Source organism: Scleropages formosus, chromosome 9, assembly GCF_900964775.1.
Source record: "Scleropages formosus chromosome 9, fSclFor1.1, whole genome shotgun sequence".
NCBI classification, from domain to species: domain Eukaryota; kingdom Metazoa; phylum Chordata; class Actinopteri; order Osteoglossiformes; family Osteoglossidae; genus Scleropages; species Scleropages formosus.
In genome coordinates, this window is record NC_041814.1 from 4,075,463 (window position 1) to 4,096,029 (window position 20,567).

Sequence of the window (20,567 nt, forward strand, 5' to 3'; positions counted from 1 at the left end):
GCAGGTCTGCATGAATATTCATTTTTAATTTGTCCAGTTTTGTCATTGGGGGTTTGGTGGCACAGCGGGTTTGGCCGGATCCTGCTCTCTGGCGGGGCTGGGGTTCGAGTCAGAGTCCTGCTTGGGGTGCTTTGCGGCGGACTGGTGTCCCGTTCTGGGTGTGTCCCCTCCCTCTCCAGCCTCGTACTTTGTGTTGTCAGGTTAGGCTCCACTTCACCGCGACCCTGCTTAGGACAAGCGGTTTTAGACTGTGTGTGTGTGTGTGTGTGTGTGTGTGTGTGTGTGTGTGTGTGTGTGGGTTTTGTAAGTAATAGGATGAAGTAACTGGATACTGTAACATTTAAGTACTGTACTCTCTCATGTACGATTTGCTTAGTGCCTTCTCCAGGACAGGGTACAATAATATGAACTGTACTGGTCACACACACTGTCAAAAACTGTGTCCATGTGTTTTTTGTTTTTTTTTTTCTTTTAAATCAAAAATCACTTTTCTTTTGTTTTGAGGTACTTAATTATTAGGTTTATGGCTGGTTTGACAATGAATATTCAGATATGACTCCAAAGTTTTAGATTTTCCCCTGTGTTTTAGTTCTTATTTTTGTCTCTGGGAGCAGATTAGAGGTTTCAGCTTCTTACTGGGTCTGACTTTAAGAATCTCTCAGGTGTCATTGCTCTGTATGAGAAACACCTCAGAGTCATCATTTTTTGGGTTTTTTTTTTTTTCTTTTTGTATTTTACAAATTAATTTGTTTCCATACATGTGTGGTTTAAAATATTTTTAATATTTCAAGAATTGTAACAATTGTTTGCAAGAAAGGATTTCAGATGCCTTTAAATATGAAATAAACCTGAAAACCCTGGTGTGGTGTTTGAAATGACCAGCTTTAAAGCAATGGAGATTCCAAGAAAATTGCAGGTCACAGGACACATATTTTGCCTTATTAGCAGAAGAGTTATGAGCAGTCAAAGCCTATGTCTTAGATAGTGGTGAATAAATTATCGCCAACTGACACACTCATAAGGTCCTTGAACAATGCGCACATTCAAGTAGTTTTACAAGGTTGCTGACATGACTGTGTGTCATCCTGAGTAAAATAGAACAACACAAAAGTAAGACAAATGAAGTGGACAGACTTTCTCCAGCAAGGAGCTCTGAGCCCAGAACAGTCTGACTGCTGTAGAGGCACCATGAGCCCGGCAACGTAGTAAACACAGCAGCACACACAGCACGCACAGTTAGCTCATTTATTTTCATGTATGGCATGTGAGAGGCATATCAAAAAAGACATTAGTGAAAATTATGATAAATAAATTATTGTCTTGTAGATAAGAGAAATCTTTGGCAGTGGAAAAAGTATCCAAAAAGACTGAGGTGAGCAAATTCACAAGTGCTGCATTCAGGTAACAGAAGAACTGTCAGGTAACATTCCTGTCTGGGGCTCATGCCTTCGCCTCCACCTGTATGATTATGAATATTTAACACAATCCCAACGATGACATACAGGCTTGTGTCACATGCAATATTTGTGTATATGCACTGTCCGACCTAAAATGCAAAGGTTTGTCTGTCTCTGTTACTCCACAAAGAACAACATACAGGCAGTGGACAAAAAAAGAAAGGATAAAGCGGCCCTTGCGCCACAACAAACAGTGCTGTTTACACAAGCAGGCTGTGCTCCACGTTTTGTGTTATGAGCCATCGTGGCTACGTGAGGCCTCTGGGAGGGTGCAAATTTAGCAGGCACTTCAGTGACAAAGGCTGTGAAAATTGCTTATGTGACACAGGGAAGAAGCCTGAAAGTGACCTCAGCCTGGGCTAAGAACAGGATGTCACTGAAAAGCAGCAATGAGAACCCTTTCTCCAGACTCTCCAAAGCGGGTGTTTGTCGGGTTTAGTCCAAAGTGGGGACGCTGAGCAGCAAAGGCAGCTGTGAAAAGACTATCATCTGCAGAGTTTGACGTGGCCAGTAAGCATCCTGCACTTGACAAAAACAGTCAAGAACGGAGGGTACCAAACCCAAGGTGCTGTGTTTAAAAAGTTCATAACAGCTGGCAATGGTCTGATAATTTCCTTCATCATCTCAGCAAATTAAGTGGCTAAAGCTCAAGGAGGTCAAGGATCTCAAGGATCAGGTAGTTCTTATCTTGTCCAGTCATCCTGCGAGAAGACAGAGTTCACACCTCTCATGACACAGAACTTCCCGCAATTTCTTCTGGGCTGACAACTTCCCAGCACACAGGGCACCTTCTCTTCCTCCAGTGTCCTTCCTTCACAGTCTCCAGCTTCCAGATCCACAGTGCTGTTGTGGAAGTGTTTTGAATGGTGCCTGTGACACACTGGCCTGGAACGGAAACCTTTATGAACTGGACGAGATATCTTCATAATACCGTGGCACCATGACAGACATCTGCTGACTCAACACCTCATCAGGTCTCTGCAATGTATGAAAGCCCAAGTCTACTGGGCTGCACTGTCACGTTTTGTCTTACGCCATGTATATGTGACCTTCCATAACTGTTTCTGCGCTTTCCTTTGATACAGTTTAAGAATGAACAGGTAATACTGTCCACAGTAAATCTCAGCTCTGGTCTTTCTACTAAATTAACCACACATTTTACAGTTTTTCATGCCCTGACAGAAAAACAATGAAGTACATCCACCCTACCCTCTCAGTTTCACATCTCCTGGTGCAACTCCCACTGGCAAAACTGTCGAAGAATGGAAAGGGGGGTAATTGCTTGGGGAGTAAATTAAATACAGGTAAGGTAGGGGAACCTCTAACTTTGTGCTACTACACTGTAAAGACTAAACACTATGAAGCCATAATACAGAAAGAAATACACTGGACTTGATAAAACCAAGTACGAAGCAATCAGAATGCATATATATCATGCATTCGTCATACTGCTCACAATATGAGAGACACAAAGCTCTTTGTCCACAAAGGGCACCCTGGGACAACAGAGAGATGCAGGAAAGGGATGTGATGACATCACAGCTCCTGCAAACTCCCACAACACTGATGCAAGAGTCCATTCATTATCACCAAAGGCAACAAGGCTGAAAAGGTCCTCCTCCTCCTGTACTCAGGATTCCTCCTTCACTGCACAGGAAGGAGGAAACAAAGCAGGAGCTAAATGACACTGAAGGGAAGAGGAGCAAAACTGCACCTGTGCGTGTGCAAAACATCCCACTGAAGACAGGGGAATACAGATGCTACACTGCTACCCTCTGCAGCACAATACACTCAGTCCATGTGCAGCACTTGTGAGGTCACAGGCTGCGCTACAGAGGCAACACTTTACGGAAAGGAAAGGACAGGCAGTCTCTCGCTCTCTCTCATCTTTCACAGGCTCAGTCACACACCTCTCCTGTCCACGGCTCATCACAGCGTGACTTTGCTGAGCCTTAGCGACAGGCTGCCACGTTGCTGTGCACGCGGGAGGGTGGAGCTACAGCGGCTGCGCAACTGGACTGGCCGCCCAGCAGAGCCACGCAAGCGCAGCAAAAAGTCGAAGTTGGCTGAAGTGTTCATGGCATAAAACACGTTGGCGTTGTCTGGAATCACAAGCTCTGAGGAACAAAGAGACGAAAGAACATGTAAGACAGATGTAATAAGATGTAAATATGTAGAAGTGTATTCCACATAATGAATGCTTATATTACAAGAATCCGCACTTCTATGCAACATAATTGCATTACTTTACATTGTAAGTTACTTTGGAAAAAAGTGTCAGCTAAATGACCAAATACAATTTTCACCCTAAAATTTTCACATTGAGCTCTCAACTCATACTTGTTGTAAACACTTTTACAAATGACTGCGATGTGATTTATTGCTCATTTCTCACAGATGATACATTATAAAACAGCTCAGCAGAGAGGGGTTACAAATGACTATTTTACATTGTTGATATAATATTACAATCACATTTATTCATTTAGCTGACACTTTTCTAGAAAGCAACTTACAACAACAAGCTACCAACAATTATTTACCCACTTATACACATATGTAATTTTACTGGAGCAGTTGACAGTAAGTACCTTACTCAAGGGTACTACAGAGAGATGTGGGATTTGAACCTGTGGGTCCAAAGGCTGCAGCTCTAACCACTACACTACCAGGTGTCCTGTATACATTAGTCATAGAAATACTTCAGTAAGTAGTATTCTGACATTCTGGACTTAGTTCTGAATTAGACGGTCTATCTATGTTTAAAAGATGGTGATCGGAATTTTGCATGTTTTGTGACAAATTGTGATTAAGGAATGCCCTATTTAAGTTCAAGTTTTATTTATTAATTTATTTTTTGAATTTAAATTAAATGTCATTAAAAGTTTGCTATACAAGAATTCACCTTATGTGTAGATTTTAAGGAAAAAAGCATATTTGTTATACAAGTGAAGCTTGCATTTTGTAATATTACGCAAGCATTATTTTTTGACAAAGAAATCTGCACAAAATATAAAAGCATAAGTCCAGTGCCTATTGTCCATTTTAAAATATGATACCGCATCACAGAAAATTGAAGCTGAAAGTGTGAAGATATTTAGGAAACGACGGGGGCGGCAAAAGAGAAAATGGGAAATGAAAATGACTGACCTCTATCCTCAGAGATGACTTGAACCAGTTCGTAGCTCTCCGCTGGCTCCTCTTCCAGGTGGTGCTTGGTCATGGCCCGGGAGATCACTGCAGGAGTTTTATCCTGGCTGGTCAGCTGTCAGAGTGGAAAAAGGGTCACTCTTTGTTCATATTCTAGAATCTGACCAAATTCACACGCAGAACTGTGAACACAAACTCTTCCCTGCACCTTGACAACTCAAACCTACAGCTCTCTTCTGCAAGAGACGGAACTTGTAAATGTCTCAGTTTATGGACTAACAGCCATAAAAATCTGCCTAATTACAATATATTTATTTGACACTAGTCTAGAAAGTGACTTATAATGTTAACTACTTATAACGATTTACCCATACAGCAGGGTCATTTTTACTGCAGCAATTGCTTGACGGTGCAGTAGGAAGGGGGGAACTGCAAGGTGGTAGCTCTGCACACTACCCTACTTGCTGTCCTTGGGATCCATAGTTAACAATCCTGCCAAATTTTTATCTTTTTATTTATACACATGTTCGCCATTTACTCTTTTTATACATCACCAGCATCACAGACATATGTGCACTCCTAAAGGCACACTCATCAGGTATGTATTCTATTACTGGTCATTCACAAATCATCATGCATGTATCCTGCTATTAATGCATATGAACATTCACACACACACAAACACGCACACACACACACACATATGCAGCCCCTGCTGTCCCCTCACCAGGATGCTCTTATAGAGGTTCCCATTGCCCTGCTCCAGGCTGATGCGAATGATGCAGGCATCCTGGGTTTGGGTGTTGTAGGCAGGGGTCAAGCTGGGCAATGTGGGGGAGGCAGGGGTGAGAGAGGCAGAACGACAGTGTGTGCAGAGGGGTGCTGGTAGAGAAGGTGACGCAGGGGTCACTGGAACACTGGCTGATGATGAAGAGGTGTCCATGGAGTGCAGGGAGGAGCATGAGGAAGATTCCGAAAGCTAGAACAAAACAATTACATTACTTAGAAAGGTGCTTATTTTGCATCACTTTCTGAGATTCATGTCCATTTTGGGAGCCCAAATATTAAAATATTTGTCTTTCAAAGCTTTATCTTTTTGTACTGTAAGCTTTTTGGGAGAAAAGCATCAGCTACAGTAAATGAATAAATGTAAATTTATACTATGTTTTATTTCTCCAACGCGGACCTTTCAACATTAGTGCCAGACTGAATGGGTGACTTAAAATGTTTCTCCGTACCTTCTTCTGGGTGATGTCAGGGATGTGAGTGGGTGTTAGGGCCTCGGTGTCTGAAGGGCTGGAGTCATTAGAGGACAAGCTGACCGAGTCCATGCTCTCCCCAGAACTGCCAGCAGGGGGCGAACGAGGGTTCTCCTTTACTGGGGAGCTCACGGTTCCAGCCTCAGGTCCCAGGAACAGCCTGATGGAGCAAATTGAAATTTTTATCACAAATTATTTTCACACTCCTTTTTCGAGAAAAAAATCATGCAAAAGTTTTGGTGAAAATAGACACTACTCTAATTTACCTCCCACAGGGCCACAGGATTGAATCACCCAACAAATGACTGAAGTATGGGTTGTAAGTCTTTCCATAAGTTAACACTGTCCCCACACAGTAGCAAGAACTTGCATGAACAGCATATGTGTTTTCATTTTTTTGCTCTTTAAAAGCTGTTTCTGACTCTGTTTGTTAATTAAATAAGTGGCCTCTTGTTTCTGTTTGTTGGTTCGTAGCTGTGGTCCTTAAGTTCTTGAATCCTTAAAAGCTAAAACCTAAAATCTAAATTTTCTGAACTAAGGTCAAATTTCAAAGCATTTTGGTACTATTCAGCCACTGGGACCTTTTACTTTGATTCCCGGCAATATCCTGATTCTTGGGATATTCATGGTTCATGATGCATCGCACAGTTAGATGTTGACTTGATGTTCTCGCTTATACTCACAGGCTGAGTCTCTTCACCATGCTCTTCCTTGCTTTGGGCGAGGAGGGGCTGGCATCACCCATCCCCTCTATCTCACAAGACAGAGCGTGGCTGCGAAGGAAGGCAAAGAGAGAGGAGTGTCAGCAGAACCAAGTAGCAGGAAAAGGGAGAGTTGACAAAGGGCCCAAGACAGGAGCACATACCTCTCTTCCTCAGTGTGCTGAGGTTGGCTGTGGAACCAGCGCAGGAAGGTAGGGTCAGGGGTTAAGCAGTAGCTGTTGCAGGCAGACTGCAGCAACTTGATCTGTGCAATGACTTCAAACTCCTGCAATTTTAGAGAACACAAACACAGTGACAATGACAAAGAACCTAGTTTCAGTCATATTTCATACAGCTCAATATGAACAATGCTAAACAACAAAGCAAAGTCAATTTTGGAAACATGGCTATAACTAGGTGCGTGATTTTTTTTAACATGGTTAACTCATCTAGGTACATATTACACATTACACATTTACATTAACCTGAGAAATATTTTGAATGAGACGGATACTACAGACTACTGAGACAGATAGCCATGGACATGGTTTGGGCCCCAAGAGCTCAACATCACTCACCCTTCGCCTCTTCTCAAAGTTGATCAGACCCCCCTGTAATGCCATAAAAGGAGAAGCTTTTTAAAAGAGAACTTGTTCATCATACCACAATAGACATATGGCAGGCAAATCTGTGTGAAGTTCACTAGCTTTTCTCAGATATACACACACTCAGAGACCAGATGGACCCACAAGACTGATGGATCTCACCTCCACCAGGTCTGGCAAAGCGGTGTCAAGCATGGTTAGGTCTGTCAGGAACGTCCCCAGGTATGGTATCGTGCCCTGCATGGCCCCCTAAGATCAGACACAAGCAGAGATGAATCAGTTTATCTGAGGTCTGCAGTGCTCCCGGTACACCGACAGTCTATGATTCCTTGCTACTACGACTCCTTCCCCTGTCAGTGCTCCTGCCTTACCGTTTCCTTCTGCAGCTGCAGTCTCTTGTGTGTGCGCTTCTGATGCTCTTTAGCACAGCTTTCCAGGCTGGCAAACTTTGAGGTTCCCTCCTGTGGAATAAACACATTGAAAACACAGGTCCATAAGTAATGCAAATGGCACGGTTGTGCATCAACAGTGATGTTTCACGAAGCCTGGCCTGTGGGCTCAGACTTGGGTACAGATCTGCCACATTCTGCATGTTCTCCCCAGGTTTCTGTGAGTGAATGAGTGTGTGCAACAGCCCTGCAATGGACTGGCTTCCTGTCCAGGGTATACTCAGCCTTGTGCCCTATACTTCCTGGATACACTACTGACCACCACAACTCTGCTTTGGAAAGCAGTTGATGGAAATGGAATGAATAACATAAATAAATGTATATAAAAGCAAACATTCACTGCTTTTTTCTTCTGCTACTACTGACGGTAATGACCTGATTAAATAGGAGGTTGCCCCATTGTTATACTCTGGTTTTCAATAGGTCTAACTGAATATACTAGATTTTTTTCCACAAAGAATTTCTTTACAGTATGAAAGAACAGATTAACTTTTTAGCCCCCACCTTCATGAGAAGCTCTCGGCTAGTCAGGTAGTTGTTGTGATCAGAAAAGATGTCTGATAATTCCTCAAAAATCTGCATGCTGTCCCTGGGAGGTTATGAGGAGAAAGAACACAGATGTAAGGACATCTGAAAAAGGAGAACTCGATGCTTTCCATAAAACTCGCTTCCTTGCAAATTAGACAGGAATGACTCACAAATAAAAAAATGGGTATGATACATGAGTCTGTGTAAGACTGACAGACTTCCACAAGCAGTGGCAGGTATGCCAACTAAGAAACATGGGAGACTCTCTGACAGACACAATATGCATCATGCTGACTGAGAGGCACTTACTTGTGCACACAAGCCCAGGCCCTCTTGAGGCGGTACAACGGATTGGACTGTAATGCAGAGATGATGGCACGCAGGGAGGAGAAGTTCTTGCGAATTCTGCATTCCTAGAAGACAGTTTCAAGGCTGCAAAGTCAGCAGGAACAAAAGGAAAGGCCAAACCAGGAGGGGACACATATGAGTTCACTGTAGTGAGCAGAAAATCCTGATCACCTGGGCAACATCGATCCAGTGCTGGATAACACGCGCCCGCACGTGGGGTCGGATTTGTCGCCTACGAAGCACAGTGCTAACCACACATGCAGCCACAGCATTGAACTGAGTGATGGTTGCACGGATAGTGGGTGCGCTGTGCTTGTTCTGTTTCTTGTCCCTCTGGGACCAAACTGAGCCTAGACAGTGATGCGGGACCACCTTCTTGAACAAGAGCTGAGAGGGAAAAGACCAACAAGGAGGCAGCAAAGCTTTAGACACAGAACATGGAGCTACAATGTCATGCCAATCACAGTCTGAACTTAAACCACACCCCCTTGTTATAGTCTCCTTACCGCATCCATATATGTCAATTGCTCTGCCACCAGTTCTGCCTCAAAAGAAAGAAAATCCCCTTGTATCTCGGCCTCTATCTCCTCTTCCTCCCCAAGGCAAAAGGGGCTGTTGCAGTGGAAGCTGCCTGCATCAAGCACAGAGCCATCAGAGAGACCAAGACTGGAGAACATATTACAGATTCTATGGTAAAGGCAAGTTAAAGAAGAACACAGAGGCTATTAGAAAGCAGAGGATAAGTGACCCACCATCAGTCTCAGACTCTATGCTGGCCTGATTTTGGAGCTGTTCCAGGAGGCTCCTTGCCCTCCGGAGTGTCTCTGAGCCCGGAAATGCCTTTTGAAGGAACTCCATCACTCTCCGCAGGTTGGGGTACTCTGGTGGTTCCTGGAAATCCTCAGGGCACTGGTCCAGCCAAGCTCGGAGAATGGAGGCTAGGGCACTGATCATGGGCCAGACAAGACATGAATAAGACAGAGAGCCCAGTAGGCAGAGGCCAAATAGCACACAGTACCCAAAATTTCACTCATGTGCAATGTTCATGCAGCAATGCAGAGACAGAACAGTATGAACATCTCACTTAGACTTCTGCACACTTTCATAGCACTGAATAATGCCAGAAAGCAGGGCAAGGTGGAGGAGAAATAACAAGAAAAGGAGTAGACACATGCAGAAGGAAAAAACAACCAAGTCAAAGACACAGCAAACAACAGAACGACCCAAAGGTAAACAGCAGTACAGGAGGTTTTGGGAGGCATTGGGAGGTGCAACGAATCTCACTTCCGGACTGCCCCCCTTGTGCCAGAGGGCCGACAATGGCCATTCTCCTCTTCACTGTCTTCCACATTCCCATATCTGAAACAGAAGCGAGGGGACATCTTGGATTTAATAGCTGTGTGGGAAGGCACTTTGGCAGTCTCCTGCACAATGTCCTCACAGCCAGGGACACCTCCTGTATAATATCCCAAAACTGGCAGATTACTCATGCAGCTCTGATTTTTAAATTATTCAAAATAACCAAAGAGAAGAAACAGAATTCAAAGTTTTTGGATGACTGCACAGAGCTGGCATCTGTATCCAGGGCCTGCTCAGCCACACAGCCTTTTCAGAGCAGCTACTCACCCCCACCCCATCCCGTAAAAACAGAAGCAGCACCACATACTTGTCCAGAAGTAACTGTAGCACGGTCTCAGTGCTGGCAAAGGTACGGTAGGTGGACAAGAAGATGCTGGTGTAGGTGAGGTCGTTGTCACCAAAGGCAGTCAGGAGCGTTTCCACCAGACGCTCCAGTGTCCCAGCGCGGATGCTGCGGATTTTGCACGTCTCCAACTGGCTGACCGTGTGGCCAGGGGGCAGCCGGTCCCCCTCCACCTAGCAAAGAATGGAAGAGCAGGGGAAAGTGAAGAAGTTGATAGGTGCATTTTGAAAAGCAGAAAAAAAACTGAAGGAGACCAAAGTGAAAGCTGATACTGCATCGTTCAGCAGGTGTAAAAAGACAACCAAGACAGGATGCTGGTAAAACGGCAAAAAAGGAAGTACTGTGATCTGCTTTCAATCACACAGACCCCCAAAAACAGAGTCTCACCAATTAAGTAGAAGAGGAATCTGGCTCTCGTACTCTGGACACATCCCACAAGGGCTGCATGATTCCTGGCCTCAGAGCAATTCATGAGGACCGAAATGTGATCAAGTCACACATGGCACCATTTTGAATACCGCTTACTGAGAGAAAAACACATGTACAAAGCTCTATCCAAAATCCATCACATACCTCAGACACACATGCACTCTCTCTGACATTCCTCAGGCATTAAACACAAACACTAGCACACACACCTCACATGACCTTCTGACAGCCATGTCCCGCCCGCTGACTTTTTTCTTTTTGCAAACACTGGCCTCAAGGTTGATGAGACAATATTGCTCATACTAAATCAAGCCAAAACATTTCAAAATGAAGGACAATACAGTCTGTATCGGTACAATCCCATCAGCAGCTCATTACACTGGCTATCCCCCAATCTGGCCTGAGGATTCGCTACATCTTTAAGAAACAAACAAAAAACAAATGGAAACATTCAATGGTTAGAGCCAATTTTTGAATAAGCAAGTGCTGATCATTCAGTCAGTCACAGAAAATACATTGCAACTGCAATGGCAGAGCTGTGGCTCAGTCCCACGCCGACATCACACAGCTGGCTCTCGTCTCGCCAGCAACAGCTCTCCAAGTAAAGGCCAGCAGAAGAGAGAAGGGAGTGCTCATGAACGCATTTTAAACTCTGGCTCTTATTCTCACAGTTCTGTGTCATTTCTTCAGTTGCCTTTCTGCTCTCTACCACATGGAAATGAAGGATTTCTCATTAAATAAAGGTTTTTTCAGCCATTTTTTGCATCACTTCTCAGCAGGTAACAGAATGATTCATGTGCCAGGATGGACCGTTTCATTGCAAGATACTTGACATGAATTGTTCCCATATAACAGCTGAAGAAACTAGTACAGAGTGTTTCTTTAAACAGAAGTGTTGGCAAAGCAATATATAAATGTCTCCAGACTGTCCAATGGTTACTTCCAACTACTCAGCATAATATTCATATGAAAAAACAAACAGAATGTATCCAACCGATCTGCAACTGGTTAGTCAGCTCACCAGAAACCAACATTCGCACAGAAAAACTGATACGTCAGCACAACCACACTGTGCCTTACCACTCAGCGATACTTACACAGACAGACAGCTGCCCAACATTTTGGCACATTATCTCACTATCACTAAACAAGGAATTCATAGTGTACATCCTGACTAATACTGTGGTTTCATGTCAGGACAGCTATCTAAGACGAAAAGAAAACAACCTTGAATGTTTGTTCTTCACAGGCCAAGACAAAGGAAGACAAGTATGAGAAGCAAGGCGCAGGTCCATTACTGCTGTTTTATGGACCCTAATGGCCTCCCCTCCTGTTTCTAGGCACATTAAAGGATAGGTTTTCCAGTGAAACCTAAACTGGACTGCTCAGTGGTCCCTATTCAGATCTCCTTGCACACAGTGGAGGATAACCTAATGTACTAATATAAATGTCTTCAGTAGGGCAACTTTTATACTGTCAACTTCTAGTGGTACTTAACAGATGGTAGATTTGAGCATTTATGGACCTGCTGTCATGTATTAGTGACTGTGCGTCAGTTTTCTGGGGAATCGCAGTGGGAACAACTGGGATTGTGATCATGGAAAGAGAGCTTCTCTTACCCCCAGCCATCGCGCTCCCTTGTTGGCAGCCTGCTGGATCTGGACCCTCTTCAGCGTCACATTGTACACAGCCCCCTCCTCCACCTCCTCCCCCCAGTCCTGCAGTGAGCTCTGCAAAGGGAGATAAACACCTTCAGCACACCAGGAGCAGAGCATAAAGACAGGCGACAGTTTTAATGCAAAGCAAATCAGTGAAATATGTAATCTTCTGATGGATTCTGGGTCTGTGAGATCACTAGATCACTGTGCGAGAAGGGGATCAGGACAGCTCAAGGCCCACTGGAGTAAACTGGTTTCAATAAAAGTGCTGGAAGTTCACTGGAAATGAAGGATGCATCCCTCTTCCTGCTTCCCCCACCACGCTTCTGGTCCTACACCCACATGTGAGTTACACCCTTAAATTCCAGATCAGCGGTGCGCACCAGTGGGGGAACTGTGTGATGCAGGGAGAGGGGCATGTCAGAGGTGAAAGGCTCTAAATCACTGCCTGTGCGTCCTTTCTGTTCAAACACAAACTTTTTACAATGGATCGCTCCAGCAGACACAGGAAAAGGAACACTGCGGCCAGTGAGGTACACGGCAGAGAATAACAACAGGAACCGCACATTCATTCTCCCACCAGATGCGCTCCATCATTCACAGGAAAACGCCTCATTGCTTTAAAAAAGCAAAAAAAAAAAAAAAAAAAAAAAAACTTTAAAGAGGAGTAAAAAAGTAAAGAACAACCTAATTTCCCACAATCACCCAGCCGTTGCTGCGCTATTGAAAATCAGAGATGCTGTCAGGGTCTTAAGTGTTCTTCACACTGTATCATGGTTTGGCGGCACGTATTTTGGTGCTGTTCTTAGTAGTATTACTTGTTGTTGCTGTCCTCATTCCTTTGTAAAGGCTCATCAACATACTTTGACAAACAAGGTAGTTTCATGTTCAGAAAAGTCGAAACCAGACAGTCTTTCCTCAGTGAGACTGTTTTAGACAACTTCATAAGAGGGGACAATTTCTGCTGAGTACATCATTTCGGTGTCGAGGAGAAAGATGTTTTTCACAACAATACGACCTACTCGCTGACAGTGAAACTGAAGAATTGCTGTTATTCGTTTAAGAACAACTAAAAAAACACGGTAAACAACCACCCCGGACGGAGGAGGCGATGCTGTTTATTCTCCCTCCATTAAGAATTTGGAGACCGTCTCATCACTAAGTACCGCTCAGAGGACGGAGAAGAGGCGTGGAGGCGCGAGCGCCGCACACACAAACACACGAATATCTCTCGTAGGGAGTCATGCGGTCCGAGCTTGGGAACAATAGGGGGCTGCGCGAACCCAGCCGCGGCCCTGCTGAGTGCGCACTTCGCGCGGAGCTCTGTGTACGCGCGCGCCGCGCTCGTGCGCTCGCCTTCACTTTCAACGCCCAGCACGTTCTTTAGAGCGCGAGCCGCTCAACAGTGCGCGAATTCACCTCAGGCGACTCAGCCGCTGTTTTCTTTCCAACTTTTACGGAGTCACAGTGTAAAACTGAATATGTGGTCAGATATGCGAATCCATCAGTTATTTCACGCCACGTATTTTCCACAAAAGCTGTTTTATCACGGCGTGGAAAAGTTTTCAAGGATAATAAAGTCAGTAAAATTTCACTGGCGTAAATGGGACTGACAAGGTCGACACGACAGCAGCACTGAAGCTACGCGTCCTTATGGCACAAACGTCTCAGTCACTAAATAAACCGAGCAGTCGCGATACTTGTTGAGTTAAGGATGCGGGTGATGTTTCTCAGCTCACTGAAGTCTCTCCACCGCAATAGACTTTATCCAGAGAACTGCCACTTGAGATCAATTTAAAAACAATAGACGGCGCCCATCAGCTCGGAAAACATTAACAAAAAAATGGATAATCTATTGTGTCGGTCGTGTTGACGTAGTAGCTGCGATTCGAATGGAAGTTCTGTCTTCCTCGGTTTCCTCGGCCGCCTCTGGGCACAAACTCGTATTTTCAACTAAACGGGCGAACTGTAAGTTTTACTCTGACCGTTATATGTACAGTTATCAGTATATAGAAAATAAAAAGTTTTTCTCCTGTGTGTGGAGATGAACACAAACAGACAGCCCGCATCCCCCCCCCTTCGCTCCGAGATCCGCTACTTTCCCAAACTCCACATCCCCCTCTTCCCGGGCCGCGCGCAGTGCTACATGATCAACCACCTTCCGCAGCGCTGAAAAAGACTGCGCGCGGATGGGAAAAAATGCACGCGCTGTACCATCTTAGCTCTCCAGGCGAATTTCATGGTCAGGGTGTCTCTCATGGTCCGGGAGTCGCATCACACTGCTGCCTGGGTTTGCCGCCGCGATCAGGAGCCCCGTTTCCGTCCATCCGACACCATGTATCACAGCGATACCCTTCCGCACGGATCGCTTCTCCTTCACTCAGTGTACACACACTAACAAACTCTCTCTCTCTCGCTCGCTCTCTCTCTCTCTCTCTCTCTCTCTCTCTCTCTCTCTCACACACACACACACACACACACAATCCGTCACAGCTCTGCTCTGCGCCCCCCCCCCAGCTCTCCTTTCTTCCCAGATCCGCTCTGTCTCGGTGGTTGAATGACCGAGCTCCGCCCTGCTGCCCTCCGACTCCCCCGAACACCCGCTATCCCCCCGCCACAATCCCCCACAGACCCCTCTAAACCCCCCCTACACACAAACACACACACAGCCCAGCCGCAGCCTCTCCGTCCTCTCCAGCGCACCGCAGACAGACGTTTTTTGCCCCGAGTCATGGGACCTCTGTACTGCCCTACAGTTCCGTTAGTTGGTGCTCATTTACCAACAGTACCAGGAGTGTTTATACAAATTAAAGAACGTTATATTGGTACAAAGGCTTTTCATGGCTTAAGGATGGGATAATGTGAATGAAGAGGTTAGGGATGTAGGTCATGGGGCTGTAGTGAAAGCTGTGTTGAACATGCACCAATATGTATTAGTGACCTATATTACTGCATTCACAATTTGTCATTTAGCTGATGCTTTTCTCCAAAAAGACTTACAATGTTCAGGGACTTACAATTATTTACTCATTTATGCAGCTCAGTAATTTTACTTAAGCAGTTCAGGGTCAGTACCTTGCTCAAGGGTACTTCTGCAATAGCTGAGATTCAAACCAGCAATCTTCATATTATTATAAGACAGTAGCTATAGCCAGGACACTACCAGTTGCACCTGTATTTCTTCTTCTTCTTCTTCTTCTTCTTCTTATTATTATTATTATTATTATTATTAGGTGGTGTGGTGACACAGCAGGGGGGGTGCGGTGGCACAGTGGGTTGGACCAGGTCCTGCTCTCCAGTGGGTCCGGGGTTTGAGTTCCGCTTGGGGTGCCTTGCGACGGACTAGTGTCCCGTCCTGGGTGTGTCCCCTCCCCCTACAACCTTTTGCCCTGTGTTGCCGGGTTAGGCTCCGGCTCCCCGCGACCCTGTATGGGACAAGTGGTTCACACAATGTGTGTGTGTGTGTGTGTGTGTGTGTGTGTGTGTGTGTGTGTGTGTGGGGGGGGGGGGGGGGGGGGGGTGACACAGCAAGTATTGCTGTGGTGCCTCACGGTGCCTAGGCTGTGGTCCAAGAATGTATATTTTACAACTCTTGGTCCAGGCCATGGTGATACCTGCTTAGACTATTGCAACTCTCTCCTGTCTGGCCATCTAGCTGATACAAGTGCATGTTTGACCTGCTGAAGCGTTCCCATGATCTCACTCTTCGTCTCTCTGCATTGGCTTCTTATAGCTGCCGGATCGAATTCAAAATTCTGTTTACAACCTACAAAACCATTAACAGATCTGTTCCCCAATGTCTACAAGACCTGATCACTCACTACACCCCAACCAGACTGTTATGCTTTTTCATCTCTGCCCAACTGGTGGTCCCATGTACAAGAGGTCCAAAATCAAAAGCACAAAGGTTTCCATTTCTGCTCTGATGTGATGAAATGACCTCCCCCTCAAGTTAAGAATTGCTGAATCTCTCCCTATATTTCTGGAGGGTCTCAAAATTTTGGGGCTCACTTATCCACTAATCTCGTAAATGCATGATAAATGGGTAGATGTTTGTTTTTAATATTTTTTTTATAGCAGTTTGTTTAATAATGGAAAAGCCTTTATGCAGCTACTCTTGTGATGTACACTGGTTCATATCGTGGATTATGACAAATTGTACTCTAGAATAACAACTGCATCCAAAGCTCTCCCTCTCTTTATGTAATGCACTCTGTATTTTTTTTTTTTTTTTCTGAGATGAACGTCGCTTTGGAGTAAAGTGTCTGCTAAATGAATAATTCTGTTCATCTTGGAATTATCACATCAACATTTTAAGAAGTTTGTTGCACAGTTGTGCTGTGTTTAGTGATACTCAGTTTTCATGCACACATATATCATAAAAGCTTCTCAGCAACAGAAACAACTACGCAATGTGTACTTTGCCATGAATAAATTTCCTGGATAGTTTTTAAAACATATTTTGTGGCAGGCAGCCCTGTCAAACAGCTAATGAATAATATCTCTAGATGATGTTTTTAAGTGTCCCAAACTGACCACGGATGTCATGGATGCTTAGGGAACCTTAGTGTGAGAATGAGGTAGACAGATTGTGAGTCCTAGATTCAACTGTGTCATCACCACACTGGGAATCACGCAAAGCGTCACCAAACGCACAAACCCCTTGCAGCATTGGCATGTGGCCAGTTCCCAGGCTGGCAAGGTTTGCTGCTAGCCTCCGTCTCCAGGGCTCTGGGAAGCATCAACATGCAAAGGGAGGGGTCGTGACCCTGGGTTGCCCCCCGGGACAGCTGCTCCCAGGGGAAGGGTGATGTCATCCCCGGGTGCAATCACATCGCCAAATGTCAACAGCAGTGATGTCACTGGCCGTGTTGTGAACAGATACCTGCAACATGATCTCGGCAGAATGCCCTCACTACCAATGCAAACTGCACAAAAGTGCAAAGGTGTCATTTATAAATCTTTTGTGCGCATAGGTTTTTATTGCAATTTGCACAGACAAATCTAAGCCAGGGTTGAGATTCATAAAACTTGAAAGGGATGGAAAAATGCACTTCACTCCATCTGTAAGATCTATACACTGCATGCTCAGCATTCTTTTCTTTTACTTTACAGTGGGAAAATATCTCGCTTGAGCCTGCTTTTTGGAAAACAATTGTATGCTCACAGTTAATATGAAATCTAAGGACAAACTGGTCTAAACAATAGGCTGTCTACCTTTACTGGACATTTCTGCTTATACACACTGGGATATTACCAATTTTCAGTGCACACAATGTCAAAGAAGATCCTACTGTGACACTTTAGCAGTGGTTTTATTTGGAAGCCAGGAGAGGCCATGTCAAGTTCTTATGGCTCTCTTGCATAATGAAGGCTCTCCTGCGCAGCTCAGATCAGCTCAGCGGTGCGGTCAGCTGGTCTCACACACTGCTCCCTGCAATGGGCCTGACGAGAAAATGGCGCAGGACAAAAACGGGAGGAGCAGACACGCTGTTATTGCACATTGCTGCAGGGAAACACATTCCAGGAAATCTCCCACTTCCTGCCAGCAGCCTCTCGACTCCGCTGTGGCTGCTGTTCTTATACCTGACTGTGGCGTAGACCAGGATTTCTCAACCCTGCTTCTGGGGATCAGTTGTTTTTGCAGTTTTCTGCATTAGCAGAGCTCCTAACGAACAAATTTTAGTAGCATTATCCCGGCCACAGATTTAAATTCATGTGTTTCGTTGATGCATTTCTCCAGAATGACCTAAAATTATTTATTTATTTATACAGAGAGGCAGCTGGTAGCATAGTGGTTATTCCTCTTCTCTGCCTTTGGAGCCAATGGTTGTAGGATTGAAGGTCTGAAGCCCACTGCCAGCTGTAGTACTCTTGAGCAAGCTGGATGAATGGATAAACAATTTTAACTAGCTTAACTTTGTAAGTCACTTTCGAGAAAAGCATTGCTAAATGAATAGAGTTGATCAGTTTTTACTGTATCAGCTCTGGGTAAAGTACCTTGGTCACAGGTACCTCAACAGGAAGAGGGATTTTAAACTGGGTCCCTCAAGTGCAAGGCAGTGACACTTAGCACTGTGCCACCTGCTGCTGATTGAAGATGAATTGTAATTTATCATATCTTGACATGTGTAAACACTTCCTAAAATTTATAAAAATTTTTCATAAGAGTAATTAGTAAAGATTTCAGGTTATGCACTCTTTAGAAGTTAATGATGAAATGGTAGCTAGTCATTTTTTTTAATTCTTCAAAACCCCTGAACAATATCTGAAACACTAATTTCTTTTTCTTATGTAAGATATTCATTTCAATTAATTTTCTGAGTGACATAAACATAAGCATACAGAGAAAAGATAAATCTTTACAAACATGGATTTATTCTTTTGAAAGGACTTTTCATCATCTAATGAATATGCCATTGGTGTTTTGGAAGAGCTCAGTTAAGCCTAATTAATTGGTCATTTGGAAGAATACCCAGTTTGAAGAGTAGGACTGAGGAATCCCAAGGCACATGCTGGTTTCACAGGCCAGTATGTTGCACGTTAGTGTTTGACACCCAGCAGAGGCAAGTGTACCAGCAAGACCTCTACTGGCACTAGCAACACACCGAGAAGAGCCAATCCACTGACTGCCAAACAACTGTTGGTCTCTGAGGAGAGAGCTAGATCTGACACACAGACAAGAAGCCCACCATCTGGACATGGTTTGATGAGACAAAATGTGTATTGACTGGTAACATGTGATTGCAGATGGGTGATAATGGCTCTGCAAAGACCATCACAATGGCTGTGCTGTTTGGAGCTAGAGTCTCTGTGTATACAAAGTACAGGTCAGTCCTTAACTGAAATCGGTTGGTGAGAGATCAGCAACTTTCAGGGTGAAACAAAGCTAGAGATGAGAGGCTGTGTATGTAGAATGGCCACAGGGACAGTGTGAGACCTCCGTCTAAGTCATAAATAATGTGGACAAGAGCTATTTCAAGGCTCCTTTTTACACTGCGTTCAGACACGAGGAAAACACAACTCAGTTGAATCCAGACAGTTTCAACAGCACAATCATGATGGGCTATTTAGTTTTGAAAGGCAAACTTTCACATGTTGAAACTGAATTTTAGGTCGACATCAAGGGGCAAAAATATATAGCCTGAACATAAAATGGCATAGCCTGTGCCTTCAAAAAAAAAAGAAAAAATCACGTCTGTGGAACCTCCCCTATAGCATAGCACAGTGTATATATGGCCCTGTCACATTCTTCTGATACAATCTTCAGACCAAAGCAAAATCCTCAAGCTGGAACCATCTCCTTGTAGAGAAGTCCCAAATTAATAACATCCGTATCTTCACCAAATTTTTTTTTTTTAACAGGATCAACTTTTACATTAATCGAAATATTGAATGTGCTTTGGATTCTATCTTTTCGTATGAGTCGAAGTTCAGACTTTTTGCAAAACTCACAGTTTTTACTAATTTACATGGCCAAATTGCATTTAATAAGAAGCATATACAAACTGCCATTAAATGAGACATGCAGGTACACAAGATCATAAATAAATAAAGAATAAAATAGAATAATACAGAAAAAACATGGTGCCATTGGCCATGACATATTTTTTGTTCACCTTGGTTTTCAAAACAGCTGTGTTATATAGCTAAGTTGCCAGATAACAAGATGACCGCAGTTTGACCCAACAGCAACTAGAACACCAGGTTCTGATCTGTTCTGACTTTCCAGTTGCACCCTCCCCCAGCAGCTGTGGATGTCAACCACTATCACACAATTGGCCGGTCTCTCCCATTCCGGCTCCAGCGGGTCCTCCAGCCATGTGATGGCTCTGATCTTAATGCGTTTTCATGTGGGTAAATGTCATGGAAATGACATCATCACTGCCAGTAAAGCTTAGACAGAAACCCGGAACACCTCCCTCTGGACTGCTGCTGGGAGCCTTCTCCTGGATCTCGGAACTACAGGCCTGGAGATTTAGTGTCGTTGTCTCATAAAAAAAAAAGATCATAATAGCAGTTTTGTAAATGCACTTCTACTGTTAAACACTATGCAACACATGTAAGCCATTACCTCATTCAGGGATGGCATAGAGTTTCTTTTGCAGCAGGTTTTTTGATGTTTTCTGTGCCTGAGGTCCTACCATCACCATCCAGGATCACGCCACAGTAAGAAGCTCTAATTAACAAGGAAAGCCCAACTTCTATGACCTTTTTATCCAGTCAGGGAAGTAGCCATACGTTCCATCTCAGTGTTGTTACCTCTATCATTTACAGTGAT

General features: G+C 44.3%; 1 protein-coding gene across 1 annotated transcript; it reads right to left on the reverse strand.

Annotated features, from left to right (window-relative positions):
• Positions 1 to 1,231: 1,231 nt before the first annotated feature.
• On the reverse strand, positions 1,232 to 14,698 carry rgl1 (ral guanine nucleotide dissociation stimulator-like 1). The gene is made up of 19 exons (XM_018728302.2): positions 14,501 to 14,698; positions 12,248 to 12,358; positions 10,164 to 10,372; positions 9,782 to 9,856; positions 9,250 to 9,443; positions 9,004 to 9,128; positions 8,669 to 8,884; positions 8,459 to 8,562; positions 8,126 to 8,210; positions 7,544 to 7,633; positions 7,335 to 7,421; positions 7,146 to 7,178; positions 6,732 to 6,853; positions 6,550 to 6,639; positions 5,846 to 6,026; positions 5,335 to 5,586; positions 4,608 to 4,722; positions 3,368 to 3,574; positions 1,232 to 2,342 (listed from the first exon to the last, which is right to left on the reverse strand). Exons 1-18 carry the CDS (start codon positions 14,543 to 14,545, stop codon positions 3,387 to 3,389), a joined length of 2,322 nt encoding a protein of 773 aa, XP_018583818.1. The 5' UTR covers positions 14,546 to 14,698; the 3' UTR covers positions 1,232 to 2,342; positions 3,368 to 3,386.
• Positions 14,699 to 20,567: the final 5,869 nt, after the last annotated feature.